This window comes from Apus apus, chromosome 1 (genome assembly GCF_020740795.1).
Source record: "Apus apus isolate bApuApu2 chromosome 1, bApuApu2.pri.cur, whole genome shotgun sequence".
NCBI classification, from domain to species: Eukaryota; Metazoa; Chordata; class Aves; order Apodiformes; family Apodidae; genus Apus; species Apus apus.
The window spans coordinates 148,810,478-148,836,631 of NC_067282.1; the positions used below are offsets into that span (position 1 = coordinate 148,810,478).

The 26,154-nt window shown below is 41.2% G+C and overlaps 1 protein-coding gene across 2 annotated transcripts in view; it reads right to left on the bottom strand.

Annotated features, from left to right (window-relative positions):
* APPL2 (adaptor protein, phosphotyrosine interacting with PH domain and leucine zipper 2) overlaps positions 1-23,250 on the bottom strand; it is a 38,437-nt gene extending 15,187 nt beyond the window's left edge. The window contains exons 1-9 of one of the 2 annotated variants that reach the window (XM_051608499.1): positions 23,140-23,250; positions 18,217-18,315; positions 7,943-8,002; positions 7,040-7,111; positions 5,055-5,142; positions 3,625-3,666; positions 3,451-3,509; positions 2,350-2,496; positions 38-120 (exon numbers count right to left, since the gene is read on the bottom strand). In XM_051608499.1, the coding sequence (XP_051464459.1) occupies positions 38-120; positions 2,350-2,496; positions 3,451-3,509; positions 3,625-3,666; positions 5,055-5,142; positions 7,040-7,111; positions 7,943-8,002; positions 18,217-18,315; positions 23,140-23,193 (704 nt within the window). In that variant the 5' untranslated portion in view covers positions 23,194-23,250. Of the gene's footprint in view, positions 1-37; positions 121-2,349; positions 2,497-3,450; positions 3,510-3,624; positions 3,667-5,054; positions 5,143-7,039; positions 7,112-7,942; positions 8,003-18,216; positions 18,316-22,629; positions 22,751-23,139 lie in introns of those variants that run through there. The other variant, XM_051608509.1, reaches the window with a different exon arrangement.
* Positions 23,251-26,154: the final 2,904 nt, after the last annotated feature.

Consider the following 26,154-nt stretch of genomic DNA (forward strand, 5'->3'; position numbering starts at 1 on the left):
ACGTGCTGCAGGTTACAGCACTCAAGTATTGTGTTACCTTTGAACCATGTCTGAAACGGACGACAAAAAGCTGTCCATTCTTTTGGAAAACATCTCTGCTCCTTTCTTAAAAAAGTTGATCTGAAAAATAAATTTTAAAAATTGAAAATAAAGAATGGACACTGGAAGTTATCTTAGCTTTGGCAGACAAATAACAGATTGTGGGGACTGTGTGAACAGCAGTCCTCTTCTGACTGATACTTTGGGCTGGCAACCAAACACATGGTCAAACAGCTGCACTGCCTTGCTTTGTATTTCTCCATTTTGCAGCTTTTCACCCTTTCACACACCCTTTGACACACATAAGCTACTGCCTGCTGACAGGTATGCTTCCAATGCACTAGCTATATGACTGAAACAAGGAAACAGGTAGCCTTCCCTCATCCTAGCACCGTGCAGAATTGGGTCTGGTGCTGTCACAAGCCACTGCATGCAATGCCACTGTATCAAAAGGGATGGGACAAAATCATCCAATAGGTTTAGCAACCCAAATGTGACTACAAACTCCAACCTGGGAATTTTTTAAATGTCACAGCAAAGTCAGTCAGGAAAGCGATGAAGTGTAGCTGTGCTAGCAAAAGCCTCCAGGGCAGTTACATCAGCTGCAGATTTACCCTGGATTTTGTTCTACTGAAGGTGTTAAAAAAAGCTACCAAGGCCAAAGTGCACATTTTGTGACAGAAGATGAACGTCCTTGGTTGGTGTGGCTCAGCAGGCACGCAACAGCAGCTAAGCACTTCATGTAGACGTGACCTTGGATTACCTGCTGTGGAACACACAGCCATCATTAGGACCTACTGGCAAACGTGGGAAACACGGACATGGCAAGCACGTGTTCAATTAATTTGCTTTTAAAAAAATAATCTGTGAACTTCTCCAGAAAGAGCTGTAAAATAAAATTTTTGCCTGTTAAGCAATTTATTAGTTATTTCATCCAATTTTACTTGTGATTCCACTCTTTTTGCCCTAACCTTGGGAGGTGGGATTCCTCTTACCTGTAACTCAGATTTCTGCAGCCATTCTTGACCACAGACTCCCTTTACAGCCAGAGGAGAGACAGCACACTCTCTTAAAGAATGGTTCACCTATTTTATTTCAGAAGCCTACTTCAGAAGGGAAGAGCTCTAAATTCCATTGATGCTAATGAGAGATTGACACGCCTAGATTAAATGATGATGCCAATTTTCAGCCAGATAAACTGTTTATTAGCCACTACTTCTTGCAAAAATTCCTTATGGCCTGCTCTTTCATTGGAAATGTGAAATATGAGGCACATGTTTTGAGTAATTAATAAAGAAAATACGTACTTGGGCTGAAGGGTGGCTCACAGTATTTAAGCATCAATATCAACCGGCTTCTGGCTACTCAGTCATTCCCATGACAACCTAAGACTTTCCTGTATAAAAGCACTGAGATACTGCAGTTTTGCCAGATAAAATATAGGGAAAAAGCTCTGTTCTAGTTCCAGTAAAGAAAAGCAAGGCAGTTCTTTTGCCCAGTATAAATACAGCAGAGAAGCAGTGTGAACTCCCATGGTGAGGAAAGTGACTGAGTTCTCATTTATTACCTATTTGGGGCACATGCTCTGCAAAAGACAGGGGACAGTGGAGATCCACACTGCAATCTCAAACAGAGCACTGCATCCATTTTTTCTGTTTTCACAGCCCAGTTCTCATCTTCCCAAGGCTTATTTCATTGATGTCAAAGCACAACAGGCCCTTAAAATGGATGGTAATGAGGACCAAGTGCTGTGAAAGTGCTAGTTTGTTGGTCCTGACATCCTGGAGGGTCAGATTATTAGCATTTCTACGCATTTTACAGACTTGAGAAACACTCTATCAAATTGCTGGCAGAATAAAAATTAGAAAGAGGATTTGCCAGCCCACTCTACTGTTCTGTCCTTCCAGTTCTCCAGTGCATGCTCTGTTCCCTGTCATGTACACTCCTCATCAGTATGCTGAACATTATGTGCCAGGAAGGGAGCTGCTACACAGGAGAGTTTGTGCAGACAGAGTAAACAGTGGGAGAAAATGCTGCTGCACTGATAGCTTAGCCGTGAAAAAATTAACACCAGGCTGATTTTGTATATCCAGTTTACTGGATTTTTTTTCTTCATTGGTGTCTTCCCTCAATAACTAAACATTCAGCTATTTGCCACAAAACAAAATCAGTTGTTAGATTCTAGGCAAACTAAGTAGAAATTTACCCTCCCGCATGACCATTGGTCAAAAAAAAATAAAGTCCAGAACTACAATGTTTTACTTTTCCCAGAGACATGCCTACGTGATATAGAAGCTTAATTGTCCATACCTGTCCTCGTGTATATCCTAGCATAGGTTCCATCATTGCCACTCTCTTCCTGTACTGCAGAGCATTCAGGGCACAGTAATATTGCAGAGATGAAAGGTGCTGCTTTCTTCTTGCATTTGCTACTTCTTTTGCCACTTCTGCCTTAAGCTGAATAAAAATTGACAAAGAGTTTGACAAAGTGTTACTGTGCATATGGATATTTTTACTGATTACTGTCAAGTTATCTGTAAAGAACTCTCCTTACAGAACTTATCCACATTAAAATAAAGGATGAGAAACTAAGAAAGCAAATCCAAAACCCAAAGTAAGTACTTCAAGCCCTTCTCTGGCAAGATACTTAAGCATTTGGGGGGTGCCCTGACTACTACCTAACTACCACAACTAGCATTCTGGAGCTGATCTCAGGGTGATAAATTTATTTGCAGCTGAGACTATCATACAAGCCTGCGAATACAGAACTGGGAAATGAATAATCCACAATATGCTCTATCACATTCCGTTCTGTACGGATTTCCTTTAAAGGAACATCCTGTAGAACTGATGCATTCCTAGGACAGGGGCAATCACACACTTTTTAGCATAAAGGGATATACTTTGAGATAGGGGTCCAGTGGGCAAAGAAGAAGAAACATAAAACAATTCCACCAACAGAATTATGTGCACTGTAAATGGAATGACAATCCACACAGAGAAATTTATCAGGAAGGCAGATATGAAAAAATGGAATGCTTTACAAACAGCAGACACAAGGCTTTGTGACAGTTACCAATGAATTGCACCCAGTGATACAGCACCATCACATCAGCTGTACAACAGTAGGCCTATTTATATCCATTTGGATTGCCTCTGTCTGAAGAACTCCCCTGGATCTGAAGGGCTCTAGTTCAGCACAATACTTGATCACTTGCCTAACTTGGCGAAAACAGGTATAACTTTGCTAAATTGACGTTTAAAAGCTTTCTGTCTGCTTTGAAACGAAATCAGAAGTACTCTTGAGCTACTGTGAATCTAACTGATGAACTCTCCCAAGTTCGTAAGTGAACAATGACACAGACAGAACAGCTGATGAAAACTTTCCCTTTTCGCTTTCATGTTCGTTACCTTTTCATTTTCTTTCCTTTTTGGTAACCTGCTGTACTTTGCCATGGACGCGTCGTGTTCTGTAGACAAGGAATATTACTTTTTTAGAAAAGTGATGTGTGTGTGTAGATTAAAAACGTCTTTTGTGATAGAACAGGTGCACACCATTAGACCAAACAAAACAGGGAAACATACCATTACTAGCAAGGCCAAAAAGATCCTTCAAGGTGCTCACTTCTGGAAAAGAGAAATCAAACATTCAGAGTAAAAACAGCTGTAAACACCGTGTTCAACTGAGACCATTTATGACACATTTAATGCCTAGGTCACTCCAATCCTTTCAAAGCAGAGATGCTTAAGTTCTCCCTGTCTTGAAAATTATAAACCAGATAAACTGCTAGAGAAAGGAACTGCAGACAGCAAATTATGAGTTGAGTGAGTTTACTTGGTTGAGCAAGTTATCACTATGAAAAAGATTCCTTATCTGCCAGTATAATTTACCAAAAAAAGCACCATTTCAGTATGGTAGTTATGACAAAATGCTCACCACTATCATAAAAGATAGGCAGTTCTGAACAACTTCCTGATAATTAATGCTTACATGGTATTTTTTGTCATGAAGTAGTTGAGGCTCTGGTTGCAGACTTCACTTGCATTTTCTTTTTATCTCCTCTTTTAAAAACCGGGGGCAGAATCCATAAAGATGAGAGTAGAATCATTGTATCAATGAAGCCACATTAAAGAGGTGGGTAAGCATTTATAGAACCAAGATCTTACCATCCAAATACTGCTTTCTATTTGCCATTATATAACAAACAAGATATCCATACATATAGACACCTTAAAGTCTTCACAATTTTGAATGAGATACAAGGAACCTAAGCCAGTTGTTTTGTCTCCCATCAGAATTATGTCTTTAAAAATACATAAACTAGACTGAGATTAGTGAGATGAGAAGAGGGTTTTTTTTTAAAAAATAATAAATAAATAAACTGCTGCAGTAAAAACTCATGTTTCTGTTAGAGTGTCCTTGACCTTGAATACAAACTTGTTTCTTGTGAAATAACACCAAATGTTTGCATTATTACTTTGCTGTTTAAGTAATTTCCAAGTTTGTGCAATCAGGTTGCTTGGAACTATCCTTGGATAATATTGTTTTAAAGGGGACTGAAACCTGAAAATGGAGGGAATATACTACACCCTGACGTTAAAAAAACATTCTTGCTTGTGCTTTTCAAACAAACACAAACTTCTGAAGTGGGATAAACACTGTTTGCGAGCCAGATTCACTGCTAAATTTCCCTTCTTTAGGTAATTACAACATCAGTGACTTCAGTGAAGCTACACAAGTGTAAAAGCAGAGTGACCCAGGAAAGAACAAAGCTGGGTGTTTTAAAACTTGCACCATATGGTACATAAAACGTCATGTGGTGAACTTGGACTATTTCTGAGTAAAAGCATGTACCTCCCAGTGAAATTCTGTACCAGAAAACAAAAAATAACACAAAAAAACTTTTCTAGGAATCATCAAAGAACAAAATACTACATGGCACTGTGTCTCAGTTTATTATGAAATAAATAAGAAGGGACACATGAGGAAAATTAAAAAGTAAGATATAATTTACCTGTGAGATCCTTTTCCCGAAATTGTATTATTGGGAGAACCATTGTATCTGCAAGCTGTTTTGCCAGTTCAGAATGAAGAATATTGAGCTGAAATGGAGAACAGAGGAATGCTCTAAGACAGTGTAAATAAAAAAAAAATAATAGTAAAAGTAGCAGTACTCTGTAGCCTGCCATTTGTGCCCAGCAGACAAAAAAAGGATATAAAGTACTTCAGTGCTTAAAATACATTTCTCAAGATACAGGAGACTGATGGGGATTTTCCCCTAAAAGCTTAATTCCTGCCTAATGTTGTCCAAGGATCAAAACATTTTCCAGTTCCCACATACTGTATTAGGGCAGTTCACTTGACCATTCATTCTAATGCTTAACTCAACAGGATTAATATATAATTAGCCTTTACTAACAAGTTTTTGTTAGTCTCTACAGCACAGAGTTACAGTCATCATGACCAGAATCTCTTTCCATTCACAAGGGTTACCCGGGACACAATCACAACAGAGGGCAACTACACTGAAAGGTCCCATTTAAATATTTGACCTTCAGAGCAGTTTCTCGTTGCTGTTTTTTAAGTGCTCCCCTACAATTCAGCATATCAAGACATATTTTAAAGCACTCATGTGACACTGTTTAGGATGAAGACAAGGCTTTCATGGTAGGAAATGGTATGGTAGGAAAATTAGACGGGTTCAGGTAGGATGCCTATCAATCACACTGCTACTGCCTGATACTACAAACTAGGACATGTTATTCTGCCCACTTGCTCTCAAGTATCCTGGAGACTTTAGGTGGGGTGACACAGGTAAGGATGAAGTCAGTATTTCCCACTAGATGATACAAAATTAAACCAGGGCAATTCAGTGCCTGTAGAACAGACAACTGAGTGATGGGTACCGGGGGTAGCTAACACAGAGAAAAGGAGGCTGAGGAATGGAGCAAGTTCTTGTGAGGGGAAAATGTGACAGACAGAACTGAACAGAGACTCTCGGCTTTCTGTTCACAAACGGGATGGGGCTCTCGCACCTGGGAAGGAGAAAGTCCTTGCTTTGATTTATCCATAGTTCACATAGCTAAGTACAAGACTTGTGACAACAAAAGCTCCTTTCAAGTATTCCCTGAGAGAACACAGACGGCAGAAGAAGCCTAGGGGAAAAGTTAACCTTTGGGATTCCTCTCACTATATTGTTAGAGTTATCATAGGCTCTACAATTTTTATCTTATTTTTCGCCCCACAACCTTCCTATCTCCTCTCCCAAACAGCAGACCTCAACACAGGGAAGCAGACTAACTAGAACAACAAGAACTCTTCTGATAGCACAGCCCTACTCACAACAGAAAGAGTGATGTGACAAAAGACACTTGAACAAAAAGGACCTGGATACTAAGATTATATTGAAATGTTATATGGGCAGGCCTAATAAGAGCATTAGGGAAGCTCCCAGGACTTCACAGCCACCTACTAAAAGTGTTAGCACACACAGCTGTAGTACCTAACCTGTGTTCCACAGGCATTCTCCAGATACCTCTGGATTCTGCAGGATTGCACAGCAATTAAACTGCAACTTCATTAATTCACTGCTACCCTGCATCCATCCCTGGCAAGTTCTGGCTCAAACTGCAAAGTTTAAAGCTTAAAAATGTAAATGTCATTTTTTTAATGGTATGAAATTTAAAATGGCCCCAGTCTAGCTGATACTTGTCCTGTTTCAGTCTCTTCTCCCAATTCCTCTATTTAGGAAGTTTAGCTTTGCTCTGAGAATAGCACGTGGGATGAAGCCACAAAAATAGCTCTAGCATTCTGCAGAGCTGAAGAGACCATTGTGAAAGGATGATATTATACTTATTTCCTCCTCAATTAAATGATTCCATAAAACCCAGGCACAATCTGGCCTTCAATGGAACAGCTCAGAATCAAAAAGACAAAGACCAAAAGAAAAACTGCAAGTATTCTATACTGTAAAAATAGCATATTGGCAATTCAAATTACCTCATCCACAACTTTTGAAAAGTAATGAAGGGTGGATATCACTTCTTCATCTCCTTTACCTAAGGCAAAATGCTGAAAATAAAAACACACATTGGTCCATAAATCAAGAAAGGTGAGTTTAAAACACAAAGTGTTTTACTAAAGAGGTAATGAATACTCCTATAAATGCAATAAAAGATAAAACTAAATAGAAAAACCGTAGAGCATTAATACATAATCTTTTACTCTCCTCCTCTTATTTTAGATGAATAACTTTTGGACAACATATAATTAATGCCTACAATACTAATTTTAAAATCATGGTTAGACAATAGGAACAAACTGGTTTGCACCTCAATAAATTTTTAACTTAAATTTTGCATTGGGTGTTTTTTTTGTGTTTTTTTGTTTGGTTGGTTGGTTTGGTTTACTCTTTTGGGTTGTTTGTGTTTTTTTTTTCAGATATGACCTAATTCACAGAATTACAGAATCTTAGGGGTTGGAATGGACCTCGAAAGATCATCCAGTCCAACTCCCCTGCCAGAGCAGGATCACCCAGAGCACATCACACAGGAACGTGACCAGACGGGTTTTGAATGTCTCCAGCGAATGAGACTCCACAACCTCTCTGGGCAGCCTGTTCCAGTGCTCGGTCACTCTCACAGTAAAGAAGTTTTTTCTGATGTTTACGTGGAACCTCCTGTGTTCCAGTTTGCACCCATTGCCCCTTGTCCTATCACTAGACTTCACTGAAATTCCTTTGATTTCCCTTAAATTCCCTTGAAGATCCTGGGGAATTTTACAACCTTCACATAAAATTAAGTTAAGCCAATACCCTAAGCAATTCTGGAAACCACACTCTTTCACAGACTTCCTTGCAAGTGCTGAGGCTGAAAGGAAATCATAGGCATATGTTGAACATACCTGCTTTTCGTAGGCAAGGAGCTGCTTCGAAAGCTGTTGTGTAGCAAGACACATTTCATTCTACAAACAAAAGTGACATGTTAATAGAAATAATGAAAGGTCTTTAGCTCTGCTGTTACTTCAACCCTCTTACCAGCTTCTTGACTGAATCTGCAACTGCTTACACAAACATTCAGTTGCATGTAAACTACCAATCCCAAAACACCTGCACAGAGAAGCAGTAATAACAGGTACACTTCAACTACTTTGAACAGAGGTAGGATTTGGGGTTTAGTTTTGGGTTTGGGTTCCCCCCATAACCCCTGAAATAACAAAACCAGAACAAACTCAAACACAAAAGCTGTTACAACAGCATAAGAATGTTTCATACTGATTACTCACCTTTCCACAAAATCTACAGCAACAAAGAGAACCAGTAGATATGCCTTCATATAATGCATTTATACTCCGGGAATGTACTGATGTAATCACAGTGCTTTAAGTTGATCCAGGAGTAGAAAACATCAAATACTTCTGTATTTTCATGACTAAACAGTCAATGAAAGTACTTATGCAAAGCAAGACTTGTAGGAAGGGTGTATAGTTTTGCTTGACAGCTAGAATAAACTGACTGGCATTTGCATATGTCAATCTTTACTCAATATACTCCTAGAACTAGTATATCAACTGCTCTGCCTCTGATTTGTTAACAATGACTTAAAACCGGAATAAAAGAAAAAGGGGTCAGGGGAACTGGGATCTGTCTTAACCCCTGTCAGATCCTTCTCTTCCTCAGGAATGTAGAAAACTAATAACTTTTAATTTAATTTCATTTTAGACTTCAACATAATCTACTCTACATAATTCATAAGGCCATAGAGAGTTTGTAAAGCTCAGAGCATCCCCTGAACTGCTTTAATAACACCTTTTATGCTGGGGCTGGTACAGAAAACCTCTAAAACTGGGGCAGAGCTTCTGTCCTCTCTTGTTCTCCCTTGTTTTCCTGAGCACGCAGAGCATGGCACAGTTAACTATCTGGGCCAGAGAATCTGCAACACCCTTTACCTTGGCCTGATGCCACCTCTGACATAACCCATTACAGCCTGGTGGTTCTGCACCACCTTGGCATGACAGGAAGGAGAGTTAATATGAATAGCAAGGCACAAATATTTAGCCAGAGTCTTAAGTGTGGTCCAAATACTCGGTAAGAACAAAGAGATACAGCCACAGCATAGGTAACAGTAGTTGTGTGTAAACACATGGCAGAAAAAGATGGTGAGCTAAGTCTGACCAACTTAAAACACTATGATGATAGTACTCACAGGTAGCAGGAGATGGGAGAGCAGTGGCCTTCCACGGTACAAATAAGGGCTCAGAACTGACTTATCTATGCCCAAACTCAGATTATGTGCACCACTGTTTTAACCTCAAAGTGATGGATTAATCTTGTTTCTTGTCTCAAACCAATTAGTAATGAGCATTACACTTCATATAATAATAATGCCAAGGATTCAAGTAATATTTGCAGGTTCATTATACAGATTGTATAGCTTTTGTATGAAAAAGCTTTTATATAAACATTTGGTATTTAAGTATTTTTAAAGCCAGTGAACAGAAAAGGAAGACATGCCTTATAATAAATGAACAAATCTTTTTAAGGGCTCAGGCAAGGATAGCTATGAGCCTTAACTATCAGTCCCCAGGCTGTAAGAATATCTGAAAGACTCTGCCACCTTCAAAGTGGGAGCTATCAAGCAATGACCTGGTGACAGGAAGGAGGAGACTCCCTGCATGTGGACTGATGACATGAAACAGGTTTGTTTGTATGCATGTGGGTTAAGGCCAAAAATGAATTTATTATTACAAAAAGAAGCAGAAGTTCTTGGGCTTGGAATCTTGTTCAGTTGCACAATACCAAGATAGAGCTGAGTAAGAACTGCAAGAAACCTAAGTCCTCACAGACCAACTGTGATGCCATCTGTCAGTTGTACAGCTGGGTCAGGGTGAGAGAAATCTTTTGAAATAAACCGAGTATTATAAATGTGTCCTTTCCCCCCCCCTTTTTTTTGTTTTAGTTCACTTATTCTTGCAAAGTCTGCAACTGCGTGGTCTGTTCTAAATCTGGAAAACAAATGCTTCTGGCTTAAACTTGCTAACATCAGAAGAAGCTTCAGAATAACAGGCTGACAACAAAACCATCCTATTCCCTTGTGTTAGCCATCCTCAAAGGGTACCGAAGAGCATCATTACTCATCTGTGTGGGACAGTTTCAGGATGGGCAATGCAAAGAGGTGTTTGGAAGAAGTATCCTTCAGTGATCACCACTCCCTAGGAACTGTCTCCAGGATGTGACAAGATAATAGGGGAAGACATAAACCCTGAGGGATTCAAAGGGTGTAAGTTAACAACAACTAACAAGTATTTGACTAGGTGACAACAGTCACACATAGACCCCCAAGCAGACATTCATGGCATGCTACTCCAAGTACAGAACAAATTGATGGAAAGCCTGGCACAAAATTTACTTTGGGATTTTGGGCTGATTTTGTGACAACAGTTTCACACATCACTGATACTCCACTGTTGTTAGCCAGTAACATTTTTCATTTATAGGCTTGGTTCTTTGTGCCAGAACACCACAAATAAATTTGTTACTCAATCCCTGTCCATGTGGAAGAGTTACTCCTGGTTCCTTCCTCCTCTCACCCAACCTCTGCCAGACTTTGTTTCTATTAGAAGTACAAACTCATTCACTGTATCACTAGGAAAAAAACCCACCATAACAACAACCAAACAAACACACACCCCTCAAACAGTTGTAAACAAATCAAACTAAGCTAGCAAGTTCAAACACTGCCACATTGCATAAGGAGCAGGAAGTAGGCAAAGTGCTCTGCTGACCTAGTGGTAATACTGCATTGTTCAGCACAGTAATCTGGGAAAGTTTGGTTTAATCCTCCTCCCATTTCTTCCTAATCAGCCTTCTCCCCCTTCCCTCCTCCAGTACTAATCAGTCTCAAGCCTTATTATTCACATTGCTTCAAGTGACAGATCCACTAAATCCAGGCAGATTATTTTAGCAGGTTTTAATCTATTTCCAAGCCATGTTCCCACGGAATACAGCAACATTCACTTCTTCTACTCTGAAATTACTGAAATTCAGCATTCCACAGCAAAAGAAAAGCTACAATACAATCCTGGCTGCCTACTCCACATCTCTTCCACATTACCTTGACATTTCAGAAGTCAACAACCTTTTATGGAGTGGGAGAGCTATTGAGATGATGTATCAGACAGAAAACCAAAGTCCTGAACAGAAATCCAGGTATTCTACATCAAGGCAAAATGAAACAGTACTGGGCCTTGCAAATGCATTCATTCTCATTAGATGATTTTACTTAACAGGGAAAACATCATTGCAGCATTACTGTATACTAGAAAGAAGGAAGGACTGTACACACCTAAGTACCAAGCAATCAGTTATACAGACGTGCTGACTTTTTTTCTTTTTCTTTTTTAACCTTGTCTCACATGCTAGCCCTAGAATAGATTCACTGACCACTAACAACTATTCACAAAGACAAAGTAACAGAAATGGTGTCTTGAATCTAGCATAAAGCTACCAGAGATGCAAAAAAAACCAACAGATTAAAAAACATTGTTTAATTCTCAAGTTATTTCAGTACCTCACCCTGCCTTCAAATAAGTCAGCAAGAAAACGTCCAACTGTTTTTTCTGATCTGGTGCCAAAGCAAAGGCATGTGATTTTCTGGGTTGATTCCACTTTCTTTATTATCATCTTTATTCACCAAGCTGTTCATATCATCAGAAGAGAGTATGATTTTTCTGTAACGCATTTGTAATAAAATCTCCATGTCATTAACCATTTACCAACAAGACAGTCCACTCCTTTTCAGAGTATCTTTCTGTTTTTTTTCCAAAATAAACTCTGAGGGCTAATAGAGAGAAGTCTGAACACATTTCTGTAGACAATCGTCTAACAGACTCTAGATTGGAGAGCACATAACGGATTAAGTTGAGCTACAAATTATCTTCTATAGACAGAGAACTATTCCAGCATGTCCAATTGCAATCCCAATATAATAAAGCTTTCTGCAAAGCTACTCTCCTACTCCAGCTAAAACTGGCATTTTTAAAACTCCGCAAGTAACTAGCACACAGAACTGCCAACAGCTTCTTCATGTAAACAAGTAAGAGATACTGGTAACAGTATTTTTATTCATGCACCCTGTATGTGCAGAATGACACGTAATAAAATTTGGCTTAGATCTGGGAAAGCTTAATGCCTTTAAAATAATAAAAAAAACCCCAAACAACAGAACAGGTAGGTGGTTGAAGCAGGTCCACAAGGCAATTGCATCCTTCACATCCTTTCAGACCCAGGAAACACATCTATCTGCAAAACTGGGCACAGCACAGAGAGAACTGGGTCTTGATACAAGTCTTATGCAGCTCTGTCTGAACATGCACATCATCTTCGTACAAAACAGATTTCTCCAGTAATCTAGTAGATGTTACAGGCTTAGTTTTTCACAACAAATGGCTTGGAAACATCAACCTAAGGTTGGGACAAGCTAAGCCTCACTAGGGTGCTCAGGCTGCTCAGCACTTTACAAGATCAGGCTAACATATGGCTTGCCCTTCTGCTGATTCACAGCATGGCATTCAGTCCTCACAAATGTGAACAGTTCAGGAAAGAATCATCTAGTAACTTCAAGAAATAGGAAGACACAGTCAAAGCTCAGCTGTAAAACAGCAAAAGCAGCAACAGTGGGATGGATAGTTCAGTAGGGAAAGAATCTCTTCATTTTTCTGCAAAGCAATTACTATCAGCAAGGCACCTGCACATTTATGCTTCCTTGTAGTACTCAAATCTCCAGATCCTGCTTAGTGCAACGTTAACTTGCTTCCAGGCATGGTGACAACACTTTACAGGCGCTCTTATGGACAACTCCCATGACATTGTAAATACATCTGTTCTCATGTGATAATGCTCTGCTTACCTGTTAGCAACATATGGTGAATATGCCCTTGGAAGAGCAGAAGTATATGATGCAAACTTACAGTGAATACAGAACAATAATATAGATGGTATTTCACAGACTGTACAGTATTGACAACTGTAACTTATTTCCAAGTGTCTATCCTACCTAATACTCTACTGAAGCTTCTCTATGTGGAACCGAAAGCTTGCAAAATGCTAATTAAACTTTATTATTTTTTGGGAAAAAAAAGTTTTATCATTTGAAAAGGCAGAGCAATTGTTCTCTCAGACACTAAATGAAAGCAGTTAAAAGAAAAACTGTATCAGTGTTTACTATTAGTTTAGCAAGAACTAATTTCAGAATTCTGAACACTTGTGGTTAGCATTGCTACACAATAAATATGAAAATCCATCCATGCCCTAGAGGCTTTGACGCCTATCTCCTGAGTAACAGCCTAGTGAAGGCAATACACAGGAAGATGAAAAAAGCAGCACTGTTGAAAAATGCAGACATGAGGTGCCATGAATGTGGGGAGAGAAGTAACACTTGCATAAAGCACATACCGAGAACTGACACTCATGTTAAGCGGTACATATGACCCAAGACTATTCCATAATCGTCAAAAGTTTCCTTAAGGGTCTGGGCCTGAAAAGGCAGTGAGCCCCAAAAGTCGTTGCTTCTTCGCCAGAGTGACTCTGGAATCACAAGGGAACTGCTCACAGAGACACAGACACTGAACAGAATTACACTTCATAATCCCCATGCTATTCTTCTCTCTCTGGATACATTGATAAAGACAACATGGGTTTATTTATTATTATTTTTTTTTTACTCTTCCACTACCACTGCTCTTAGTACCTAGGCAGATTTGTCAGGAATAATGAGATTAAACCTATTTCCAATAACAAAACACTACATCTTACTTTGCTCTAACCTGCTTTACTGTTTATCCCTTCTAATAGACAGTAGAGACACAACAGTGTCCTGAGTTTCTAAACAGCATTTTGTTTCAAGTGAAGACCCCAGCTGAGACATTTCTATAGTATGATCAAGAACTGAAGTTAAAGGTAAAGCTCTGAATATAATTTACTATGGCAGGGGGAAGTCAGGAATGTAACCTGGGAACTCTTTGCTCATACACCATTGCAAGAGCCTCAGCATGCAACTGAAGTAAATTAAGTTTTCTAACAGTCCCTGCTTGCTGCATTACATATGGATCAGGTAATAAAATATCCAGAATGATGAACAATGTTCACAGAAAGCACGTAGCAGTAATGCCAGATGTAGCATCAGGGTTTGGTTGCAAGGAGAAAGAACCACACTCTGAAGGAAACATTTCCTCTATAAGACCACTAACATGATAATTACTTCAGGCAATCACAGCACAGATGGGAGAACTACAGCAGGAAGTACAATATGTACTCACACGGATGTGGTTTATTTGTTAAAGAAATGTAAAAATGCTTCACTATATTTACACTCATAGGCTTGCCAGATCAACCAAACCTCCCTCCTCAAGCATGGCTCATACATTTGGTTCCTCTGACTTCTCCTTAATAATGGTATCATTCACTGCATCTGCATTGCAGCATCACAGTCTCTTTTTTGCTAAAGAACTTCATGTGTGAAACTGAGTCACCACAATGTCACATCTGGTGTGGGTACTCAAAGAGGTGACACCACTGTCCTGATCCTGCATAGCAACCAGGGGCTTGTCACGCACTGATGGCCTTGCACACAAAGACAATCTGCTAGCAATACATCACCCAGCTGCAGCCTGGTGGTATCAGCCCTTCCACACCAAGTTGCTCCAGATGCCTGGGCAGAGTATCCACTGCTACACCCTGAAATGCCTCCACACTGCCACAGGACACTGCAGATCCCTCCTTCTTCTCTTGGGACAAATGCAGTTTCAAATAATTTCAGAGGTCTGTCTACATTGTTTACTGAAGCCCATCCTAATGCACCCTTCCCAATAACAGCCCTACTGTCATTAGAAAAGTTTAAGGCATGAAAAATGAAGTTCTGTTTGAATACACGTAAGTATGAAAAGTTAGGTCCTCAGCACCTAGCAGAAATCTGTAGCTTAAAAAAGGGAAATGGGGGATGGGGGGAAGCATGTTCAAAAAGATTCCTACTGTTCTAAGCATTTTAAAAAGCTGTGGGCAAATATTTTTCTTTCTCACATTCCTTTCAAACACACTGAACCAAGAGTTTAGAGCAGTTTGAGATGTCAATTTACAAACTTACTGCTGCTTTGCACACAAAGCAGTATTTTGGGACAAATACATGTGTAAATCCAGATGCATGATTAACAGACTGCAGTTGCTACTAATTGCTACTACCCTGAAACTCTGCACTGCAAGCACTCAGAACCATCAACTATTGTTACTCGATCAAAAGCTACAGTGGTTTGAATTTGAGTTTTCATCACAAGAAAACACCAAACTTCTAGTATAGTATTTCAGAAAATCTTGAAAATATGCTTGAGACATCTGGGAAATTTTAAAGTTCAGAATACAGTTAGCAAGAAAACAAGATAAATGTTTTTTAAATGGTCATAACTGTTTTGAGGGGGCATAAACCCCGATTTTTCAATACTGTGGGCTTGTACAACCGACTGCTGTTTTGTCTGACTGCCACGGCTGTGATTCCAACCATTTTTATGGCTGTGCCAACAGAACTTGTGTCATTGCTTCAAAGTAGGTCAGTAACTGCACTTCCGATTTTACAGATAAGGAAGTCAGAGCAGGGAATGACAATTACTTTGCAAAGACAAAAAAAAGTCAGGAAAATAAAAGGGCAAATTCAGAACCTGGCTTCACACTACTCTCAGCTTTTACGCTCTCACCACTAAATCTCATTCCCTCTCAAAATGAAAAAGTTGGGTAGCATTTCCTAGGGTTTTGCTAGTGACACCCAGACAACGTGTCTCCTAACAACACATCTGCAAAAGCTGATTTTCTCTCAAGTTGTTCTAGGCAGCAGAGAAATATTACACATAGATTTGTAATAACAGTCCATCGTGTTCGTGGCACTTCAGCATTACACTTCTTTGTCTACTGCAACTGCAATCATAAAGTTTTGTAATAAGGCATGTGCTTCTCAAAAACTTAGGGTGAGTTCAGTCAGAAAGCACGTCTTCCTTTGAAATACCCACAAACTGCTGCTTAAAAGGACATACTGATATTTGCAAAGCTTGGTAAATTAGTCAGAAATCAATGCCAGCCTATAAAACAATAACATTATCTGGAAAATTAACCACTGTATATGGCTGAATTAATTAAGTCCATTGCTTTTTATTTAAATAACTGAATTTTGCCCCAGTATTAATGTATTCTTTTTGGTCTCATGGAAAAAAAGTCAAGACTTTTAAAAGTGTATATAAAAAAAAAGCCAAACACAAGAAGATTCAGACACTCTAGTTGTCCTTTCTTGTTGGTTTTTTGCCACTATTGGATCCCAAGAACACAAACCCAACCTGAAGTTGCAACAAACAGTGATTACAAAGGAATTAAATGGCAGAGGTAGCAACACTAAGAGCACTAATTATCCCTGCTACTGGCCACTAAACACAAATTTTACTCAGTCAGTGGTAGAATGCCCTCCTCCACACCCTTATACAAAGCTTGACTTTAAGTAATTGTAATGCACCTCCCATCTCAAAACAGCATCAACTACCTAATGAAGCATTTCAAAGAATACATCCAATATTCACAAGTGACAGAGTATTTTGATCAAACTAAGCAGGAAGTGTGCAGGAATAAAGTAGCCAAAAAGTGCTAGGAAGAAAAAGAAGGTTCAGTAGTAGTGCAAAGCACAAATGAAAAAAAAAAATGCTGAGACAGTGAGAAGAAAGAGGAAATGTCATAACTGTGGAGCAACAGAAATGCAGAAGGCTAAAAAATGAGATGGAAAGGAAGCAGACAAAACATCTTTTCATCAATCACAGGCCAGAGTAACTGCTTCCTAAAATGTCATCCTAAAATATCATCAACCAGAAAAAGGGGCACGCAGTCCATAAGCTGGACACTTATAAATGAAGCCATATGTATCCTCTGATTTCCTTCTTTCACCTATTTAAATTCTACCTGCTCTTTGGTCTCAGACTTCTGCCATGCAACATGCCCACACTCCTGTTACTCTCAGAGTTCAGCCACTCTATCCAAATGCCCATCCCTGACTTTTAGTGCTGATTTTGCACCACCTCTCCAAGCCCCTGGTTATGTGCTATATTGTTTTCTAACTATCTGAACTGAGCTGTAAGCCTCTGATTGCTCTGGATTTGAACGGGATCGAGGACATGAAGACTTTGAAGCTCTCCAAAGCTGGATCTTCCAGGTGTAGGTAGCTACATCCTGGGCAGAAAACTTTCTTCCAAGTCATACTATCAGCAACCCAAAAGAGCAATTGCACCAAAGGGACATACACCTGAAATAGTTTTATGGGTGAACCGATTCCTGCTAGCATAAGAATCAGGCACTCAAGTCTTCCAGTAAATTAAAAATATCCCCATTCTCCTCATCTGGGTCCCCTGCTTTACTGGTTTAAGAATAGAAAGGATGTTGTTTCTAAGGAATCCAGGTATCTAACCTACATAAATACTGGCAAAAACTTCCATGAGATACTGCGCATGCCTTTAAAGACCTAGATACAGTATTTTGAAATATCTAGTTTTATGCACATGGGAATCCTAGCTGCACTAAAAATCACTCAGATTTATAATTTTCCAAAGCACTAAATTTGATTTACCTCAAAAATTTTACTTTCAAAGGGATTTAGTCATCTAGGTCATGTAAGTGCTTAGCAAGTGCTATTTTTCTCTGCTTCTGCTCCCACATTTTTTTATACTGACTACCTGAGGTACTCAGCTTCAGGACAGCCCACAGTGGACATTCCCTCTGTAATCAATGGACCTGGACAGTTCCTTCCAAACGAGTTACAGCACCTAAGTTAGATGTCTAAAGTCAGGGTGAATACCTGTCTGTGTATTGTGTCTATGTTTAGGCAAGCAATTTTGTCAAGGCTGGGCTTCCAATGTGCCATGAGGTAAGGGCACACCACAATTTTTTCTCTTCTTGCCTGGAGACAGACAAAGAAGCTAAGATGTTTTCCATGCATATGTCTTCTGAACATCAAAGCTGAGATACCAGAAGGAAAACACCCACAACTCCTCTTAAACCACAAGAGATGCAGGTACATGGCAACTTCCATGTAAATGAAGAGCACCATAATAGCAATTTATCTACTATTGTACTTTGAACAAAAGAAACACAAACGGAAAATTACCTGAGCACCATAGACTCGTTGCATTGCCTGAAGTAACTGGTTTGTATAATCAGTAAGTGTTCCTGCATCTTCTTCAAACACACTGAGCAAAGACCGAGTCTGTGATAAAAGGAAAAAAAGCAAGCTGTTTTAGTCCCAGGTGAAAATATTTAAGAGTAGGCTACTGTAAAGGAATGGTAGCAAAAAACCTAAATCAATCAGAAATAATAAAGCTTTTAAATTTGCATATTTTTTTTGTTTAGGTTATCAAAACATGTTGAAATTAGTCCTTCTACTATGGATAGGTAAACTGAGGCACAAGAAAGCAAAGTGATAAAATTCTATGGCCAAATCCTGACTCCCAGCCTCTTGCTCTAAGAAACAGGGATTCCTTCTAACGTAATCAGGACTGTAAAAAATCCTGAATATCTGCCTGCTGACTACAGTAATTCAAACCACTAAAGACTCTGGATCAACACCACTGCTTGCTCACTTTACTTCTCTAATGTCAGACTGCATTAAAAGCACCCCTTTCCATGAGATAATTTACAGAGTATTATTCACTCTCAGCTCTCTTGAGCAACTCTTAAAGGGCCACTGCCAAAGCTAGCTGATGTAATCGGACCAAACAACTGACTGTTCATCTACAACAACAGGCACAGAAGTATACACACAACCACTCAGAAATACTCCACACTTTCTCCATTCTGCTAGCTCATCCTTGTCAACAAAAGGTGGGTAAAAAGAGAATGGCTTGTGTTATCTTGTATTCCCCGGGTTCGTTTTGGTGGGATCACCAAGAAGAAAGAATTAAATTGCTGACACACCGCCTAACATGGGAAACAAAGACATCTCAGAATAATGTTGAGCTCCAGAATCTGCAAGATCAAGACAATAATGAAAGAGGGAACACTATCCCTTTAACAAAGTTGTGATCCATCCTTAGTCTTAACTTCAGTAAGTCAAATCTATTTGATGCTAACTGGCATTATCTTTCCAGCTGTACAGCTAATTTACACATGAATTAGTTTCATCTGCTTATGTGAGGGGCACACATAAACTCCAGTCCTTTAATAATCACATCAGTCCTGTAACAGAGCAAGTGCTTTATTTGTCCTAGTACAGGAATCTCTAATGAACCTGAAGTATCCAGGTTTAAATATGAGATTTTTTTCCAGAGTCTTTAAAGAGTTCTAAGTTGCTGCACTATTGTAACAGAAGGCACATGTACTTCCCCAGAGCCTTTATTCTTTTCTGTAAAACTCTGTCCACACATTATTTTGTCCAGAAAAACTCAAGATCAGCTTCCTACAAGAACCCTGGGCTAAGGATGAACTACCATCTCCTCTCTGCCATGTAGTACCTAAGCCAGAAATTAGCGTTGCTCAGCAGTTAAAGTACATGACTTAGGAGTCAGTCCTTGGGTTCTGTTCGACACACTGCAGGAGAGTACTTCCATACCTGGAGTAAGTCTAAAACTGTCAGCATCCCAGTCTGTTAACGTGCTAGGCTGCCACTGTACTTTCTACCTTAGAGACACTGGCAGTCAATGAATTTGGGAAACTAGTTTGGGATCTTAGCATGTAAGGAGATAGGCTGTACAATGCACTGTTTTCAAATAGTGAGAATGTAAAAAACAAAGAATGGAGGGAAGGCCAAGTCAATGAAACAGATACCAATAATCCAAACTTATAGAGAACCTTTGTGCAGAACTTGCCTACAAGGACAGTGGCATGATTTTGAGTTTTCCACACTAAGCTATTATTTCAGTAATTGAAAACATAGTGCTTAAAAAAAACCCACCTGTTTTTTAAATGTTTTCTCTTCAATGATACATTAGCACAAGCTAAGCTAAGGAAAACAAACTATGTTCTATCTATACGGTGCTCCTCTGCCTTGTTTTGTGTTACTGTAGCACATGAATGCACAGGGTATGAAGATGGTTAAAAAATAAATCTCAGGAAGGTAAAAATAAAAACTTGACACAACGTTTATCAGGACAAATCTCAAGCCAAGACGTAAGAATTAAAATGAAATTGCCTGAAGCAGGCTACAAATAACATGTCTCTGCATCCTAGAAGAGGTTTCCAAACACAGGAATGTCAGCCAGATTCCTAAATCTTAATGAATTTTTTGCCAGTTCAGTTTTTCAGATGCCTATGTATGGCCTGACATATAACAAATAATTTCTGAAATAATTTCTGGGAAATAATTTCTGAAAGTATTGGATTCAGTTATTAGCACATTGTTCAAAAGTAATACAAACAATAAATTATTCAATCAGTTTGGAAGTTATTCTTGGAAAAGTTTATATTTAATAACACAATTTTAAAATTATTGCAACAAAACACCAGCATGCATTTATCTTTGTTGTTGCTGTTTTGAGAAATTCTGGCATAGCAGCTAATGCTGCTGAAATAAACAGTAATCCAAATACTAAGCTATTATTTAGGACTCATTACTAGCACACTTCTCTCAGCTCCTGGAAACACAGGAAAAACATATCTGCTTTCCTGCAAGTATTTCCCTCTGTTTTAGCATGACCACTTGCATAAATTTCTCTTTTATGTGGTGGCCAAACACTTCAAAATTAAGACACTTCTTACGGTGTTTTTCAGCCAGTGCTTGGAGACAAATCAAGACAAAAGTACTATATTGTAGAGAGAGAAATCAAGTTGCAGAAAACTAAAGAAGAAATAACTTTGGTCCTCTACACATACTTCATACAGTTTATGGAAATTGAGGTTATGTCCTCATTTTACTACCTCTCTGCATTGCTGTAAATGACTGCACAGAGATAATCAGGTCACTTTACGCAGACGTAAATGATCACATAAGCTGCCTTTCTGTAAGCTCTGTGGGACAGAGACTGCCTTTTTTGTTTTGATTTTGTAGCACCCAGCTCCTGTTGTGACGTGAATCTAAAGCTCTCCCCAAGAAAAAAAGTAATAAAAATATAAAAGACTAGGAAAAAAATCTGCCTCCTCACATGAAAAAAATACATTTAGCAACACTGGGCCATTACAAAAAAAAATAAATTATGCCCCTCTGACTCAAAGTTATAGGAGCTGAACAAAGAGCAATGACCAAATCAAGCCAAAAAATCCTTCAAACACTTAGGTTTATGCACAGCCTGGTATGTCCAATAATTGAAAAGGAGATGTTATCAACACTCATTTCAGGTCAGAAGAAAGATGAAGACCTCCAAATGTAATTCATTGCATTGTTCAGCTGTTTTCAGTCAGTGTTACATTTTTAATCATTGAAGGAAGTGTTGACTGCAGAGGTAAAATGTCCTGCGTGTCAAGTTCTTCAGCTCCAGAATGCACTGGAAAGGTTAATACTAAAAATGTTAATAACTGCTCACAATAAATCTAGCACATTTTGGTAAACTGTGGAACACAGAACAATTCAGGTTGGGAAGGAGCTCTGCAGGTCACCTTGTCCAAACCTGTGCTCAAAGCAGGGCTGATGACATCAGGCTACTCAACACATTTCTGGTTCAGTTTTGAAAAATCTCCAAGGATGGAGATTCCACATATGTCACATCAAACAGATTATGGAAATCATTCTTGCTAGGATGGGATTTCATGGAACCACAGAATAACAGGATAAGAAGAGGTGATCAAGATGAGCCCCAAGACTCATTAAGTCCTGACAGGTGCACATCCAACCTTTCCTTCAAAATGTCTCATGACAGACTCTGTAATCTGCTCCATACCTTACTTATTAATTCCTCCCCCTGATCCATCAGCAGATGAGTTAAGATTACAACACAGGGAACAGGATCCCTGCTCATTCACTGTGCTCTCCCTTCTTTCCCTGCTTCACCAGTTACTTTTGTATCTCTTCCCACACAACACTTTGCCCCGAAGTGCACCTTTCCCACCGCTCTTGGAAATTCCCACTCTTTCCCCCTTGGCCTTACTTCTCCCTTCCACCCAAACTTCCCTCCTTCTTCCCCAGCTCTCAAGGCCTCACACCTTACTCCCCCCTGAAAACATCACAACCTGGCAGGTTCCTCGCTGTGGGGTTTTCATGGTCCTTTGGGGTCACTTCTGCAGCTGTGTCACACCATGGCTCCTACCACTTGGGTACAGGGTGGAGCACAGGAGCAAGGGGAGAAACGTTCTCCCCTGTCTGCAGTGGTTGGGAAGGAAAGGGCAGCAAACACCAGTCCCCGTTTCTCAGACTCCTTCAGAAGGAGATCACCGTTAGTGGGATGCACCTCACCTTCTCTATCCTCAAAGGAAGACCCTGTATCTCAGCTAGCACCTTCCAGTGGGGAGGAGCAGGCACACGTGGCAGTGACATTCCCAGAGCCCACTTTGGTCACTGGGGCCAGGTGATTCACAAGGTGTAAGTATCCCTTTCCCTCAGGGACCTCAGAGGAAGCCATGCCATAGCCACCCGTCCCTCCCCAACACGCCTCACCTTTTCAGGACATCCCTGAGAGCCAGCAAGCGCACTCCCAGGCGGGGCAGTGTGAGGAAAGAGCCAGAGGAGTTTCTCTGAGGGACGTGAGGAGAAAGGGCGCTTCTGCCCTGGCCTCCCTGTACCCCGCCCCTCCGCGCTGGGGCGTAGCAGGATCCCCAGAGGCCCCCAGGAGCAGACACAGCCTGTTTTCCCCCGACAGCTGCCCCGCAGGAAGGCCAAAACCTCCCCCCGATGGCACAGAGCAGCCGTTCCCCTGCCTCCCGGCATCCCCGCTCTTGGGGACGGCTCCCACAGCCAGAATCACCCTGACCCACTTCTCGGGATCCCGCCCTGCTGCCCTGCCCTCCTCCGACACCCCTCTCCTCACCAAGGGACGGCTGCTCCCCGACCCTCCGGAGCTGCCCACACCCCGCCGCCCCGGCCAGACCCCCGGGGCTCCGCTGCGTCCCCGCGGCGGGACCCCCGCCGCCCCCCGCCCCAGCCTCGCCCCCGGCAGCGGGCCGCTACCTGCGGGCTGTCCTGCAGAGCCTCTTCCAGCAGGAGTTTATCGACGGCGGGCATGCTGGCTGTGCGGCGCGGCCGGGAGCAGGGAGCGGGGTGCGCGGCGGGGTCGGACGCCCGCTGCTGGCCCGCCCCGGCGGCGGGGCCCGGCGCCTCCCTCCCTCCCTCCTTCCCTCCCTCCCTCCCTCCCGCCCTCCCTGCGCGGGCGGCCGCTCGGCGGGCAGCGGGGCACGGCGGCTGGGCTGGCGAGGCGGGGGCGGCGGCCCGGGATGGCTCCCGCCTCCCAGTTCCCGTCCGCGGGAGGAAGCGAGTCACGGGGCGGGCCGGCGGCGGGAGGGAGCGCGGCGGGCGGGGCGGCTTCCTGCCGCCCTCCCCGGCTCGGGGCCGGCTTCCCCGTGGGGCTGGAGGCCGCGGGTGGAAGGGTGGCTCTTCCCTTCCTTCCCGCTGAGGGAAGCGGGAGCTGGAATGGCCTCCCGCGGGCCCCAGGGACAGCAGGGTGGTGGGAAGGAGGATGGAGCAGCGGCGGTGGGATCCCCCCTCAGCTGAGGGACATCTCGCTGGCTGCTGGAGGGCGTCGGTGTGATGGAGACGAGGGGGAAAATCGCATCCTCCAGGCTGGGCTTGTGGGGATGAAGGGTTTCCGGCGATGGGTGAGCCCTTTGCTTTACCCCCTGGGGCATCCTGGCTCTCCTCAGGGCCAGGGCAGGGTCAGCCAGGCAGCCGGAGCCCGGCTTGGGTCGGGGAAGCGCCCCAGAGCCCCGGCCGGCTGAGGTGGCACTTGCCCCACTTATCGGGAGCCCGCACAAGTGGCACCTGCGTCTGATCCTGCCCGTGGGCAGCTCTGGGTGCTCCTGGCAGCTCCACCCCCCCTCAGCCAGATCCCTGCACATCGGGAGTTAGAGGGGACGCATTTCAAGTTTCTCGTCGTTCACGCACACATTACTGGTTTTATTATTGTCTGACTTCTGTCTTGCTTGTGTTGGGTAACTTCAGCATCTGGGTAGTAATTCAGATGCTTAGTTGAACAAACCTAATGTTTTCAAAGTAAGCAGAGTCTTGCTGGAACCATGAATATTCGATTGCATTTGCGTTTTTGAAGGGTGGCCGCTGCTTCTGGGTGCCTCGGTTTCTCTGAAAGTCCAGAGTACTGATCTGCAGGTCGGTTGCTCTGTGTTTATCAGCTGTAGCTTTTGTTGTTCCAAGTGGCTCAATAAAAAAAGGCAACCACTCAAAAAGAGTCCCATTTAAGAAAAAAAAAAAAATCTCTGAAGAGTTTAAAGAGTCCTGTCAATTAAACAGAATATGCAAACAAAAATATTGACTGTAAAATGGAAAGATACTATCCTCTTAGACGTTTCACAGTCTTTCAATAACTCATGAAGCTGCCCTCTTTTAAAGAAAAAAAATAATTAAAAAAAAACATGCAGCTTGGGTTATAAAAGAACTCCAAACATTAGCACTGGCCTGCTTTGCCATTATGGTAAATGTCTGTTCTTTGCATCTAAATCGCAGTGTATTTTTCCACTTCTGTCATTCTTAAACAATAAAACATTTGTTACATGGCAAGAAAGGTGATTGTTCCTAGAAGGAGGTTTCTGATTAAGAGGCTGTGTACAAGCAGGTGGCCTTAGAGAAGTTTTGCAGATCAGCTGGATGACTGTTTGCTTTAATTATGTATGAAAAATGATCACTGAACCCTGTAAATTTAGCTAGGATATTTCTGTGGGTCTGACATTGATTGGTATTACTTCTGAAGCTTGTGACAGGACCTTTAACCCAATGTGCTAAGCCTGCCTTCGTATGACTTCTCTACACTGGTCCTGAAGCTGGACTCCCTGTTCCAGGCCTTTGAGTAAAAACAGAGTTTTCACATTCACTCCACTTTTTCTGCCTGAATAAAAACACTGAGCCATAATAAAAATTGCTAGCTAATACCAAAAATACTAAATATGACAGTATATGTTTACATAATAAGAAAACAAAAACAGATAGGGCTTTATGATAATAATGTTGTTGCAGAGAATTTTAGAATGGTGGAAAGAGACCAGAGAAATTTATTTTTTTTTGCCTACAAGAATATGAAGTAGGGCACTGGTTAGGCACTAGACTGAAGAATCCATGACCCCTTCTGAGCCAATGTTGTCACTCTGTGTTAAAGTCTTGTTTTCAAAATCTTTGAAGAAAGAAAAATACAGTTTAAAATTCACCAAGGAAGATAAGGCCATGCTTCATAAAATTTTATCTGTCTGTTAAAGTAGCTTCAGAGCATTTATTGATGTTTCCCAAATACTTTTACGGTTCAGCCCTTTTCTTTCACCCTCTAGTCTTGAAATAGTTCAGCAACAGTTCTTCCCCACTGGGTTGAAGTATTTCCTTCACCAAGAACACACTGGTGTGTTTTGTGGTTTTATTTCACATTGTCTTCCCTCCCAGGAGCTATGACCTTTAAGGTCTTATCTTGTTCCTCTTTATGACTTTGTTTAGTCTAAGGTTCAAGTGTGGAAGCCTGTTTATCATTCCAAAATTGAGGATAGCTATTTCCAGAACAGGTTCTACTAGTTTTATTTAAATACAACAAAAAGCACTTCAGTAACTACTGAAGGGTGACGCTTCTACCATCTGTCAATCTTTTTTGCATCATTCCTTACACTGCTGTAAACTTGATGGATTGCTTATTTATGGTGATCAAAACTTACTGAACTGTTCCAATATAGTCCAGGTGTTTTTGAATTAAAATAAATTAAAAAGAAATTGAATAATTGAAGTTACCTTTGGATTACTGATAATTGAAAATTATTTCCTAGTCACCTCGTTTTATTAGGTCTCAAGAATTATTCTTCAGTCTTGGTAACTCCAAATAATCATTGAATCACAGAATTGTTTGGGTTGGAAGGGACCTTAGAGATCACCTAGTTCCAATCCTCCTGCCATGGGCAGATGCACCTCCTGCTAGACTAGGTTGCTCGAAGCCCCATCTTGCAGGGAGGGGACATCCACAGTTTCCCTGGACAACCTGTGCCA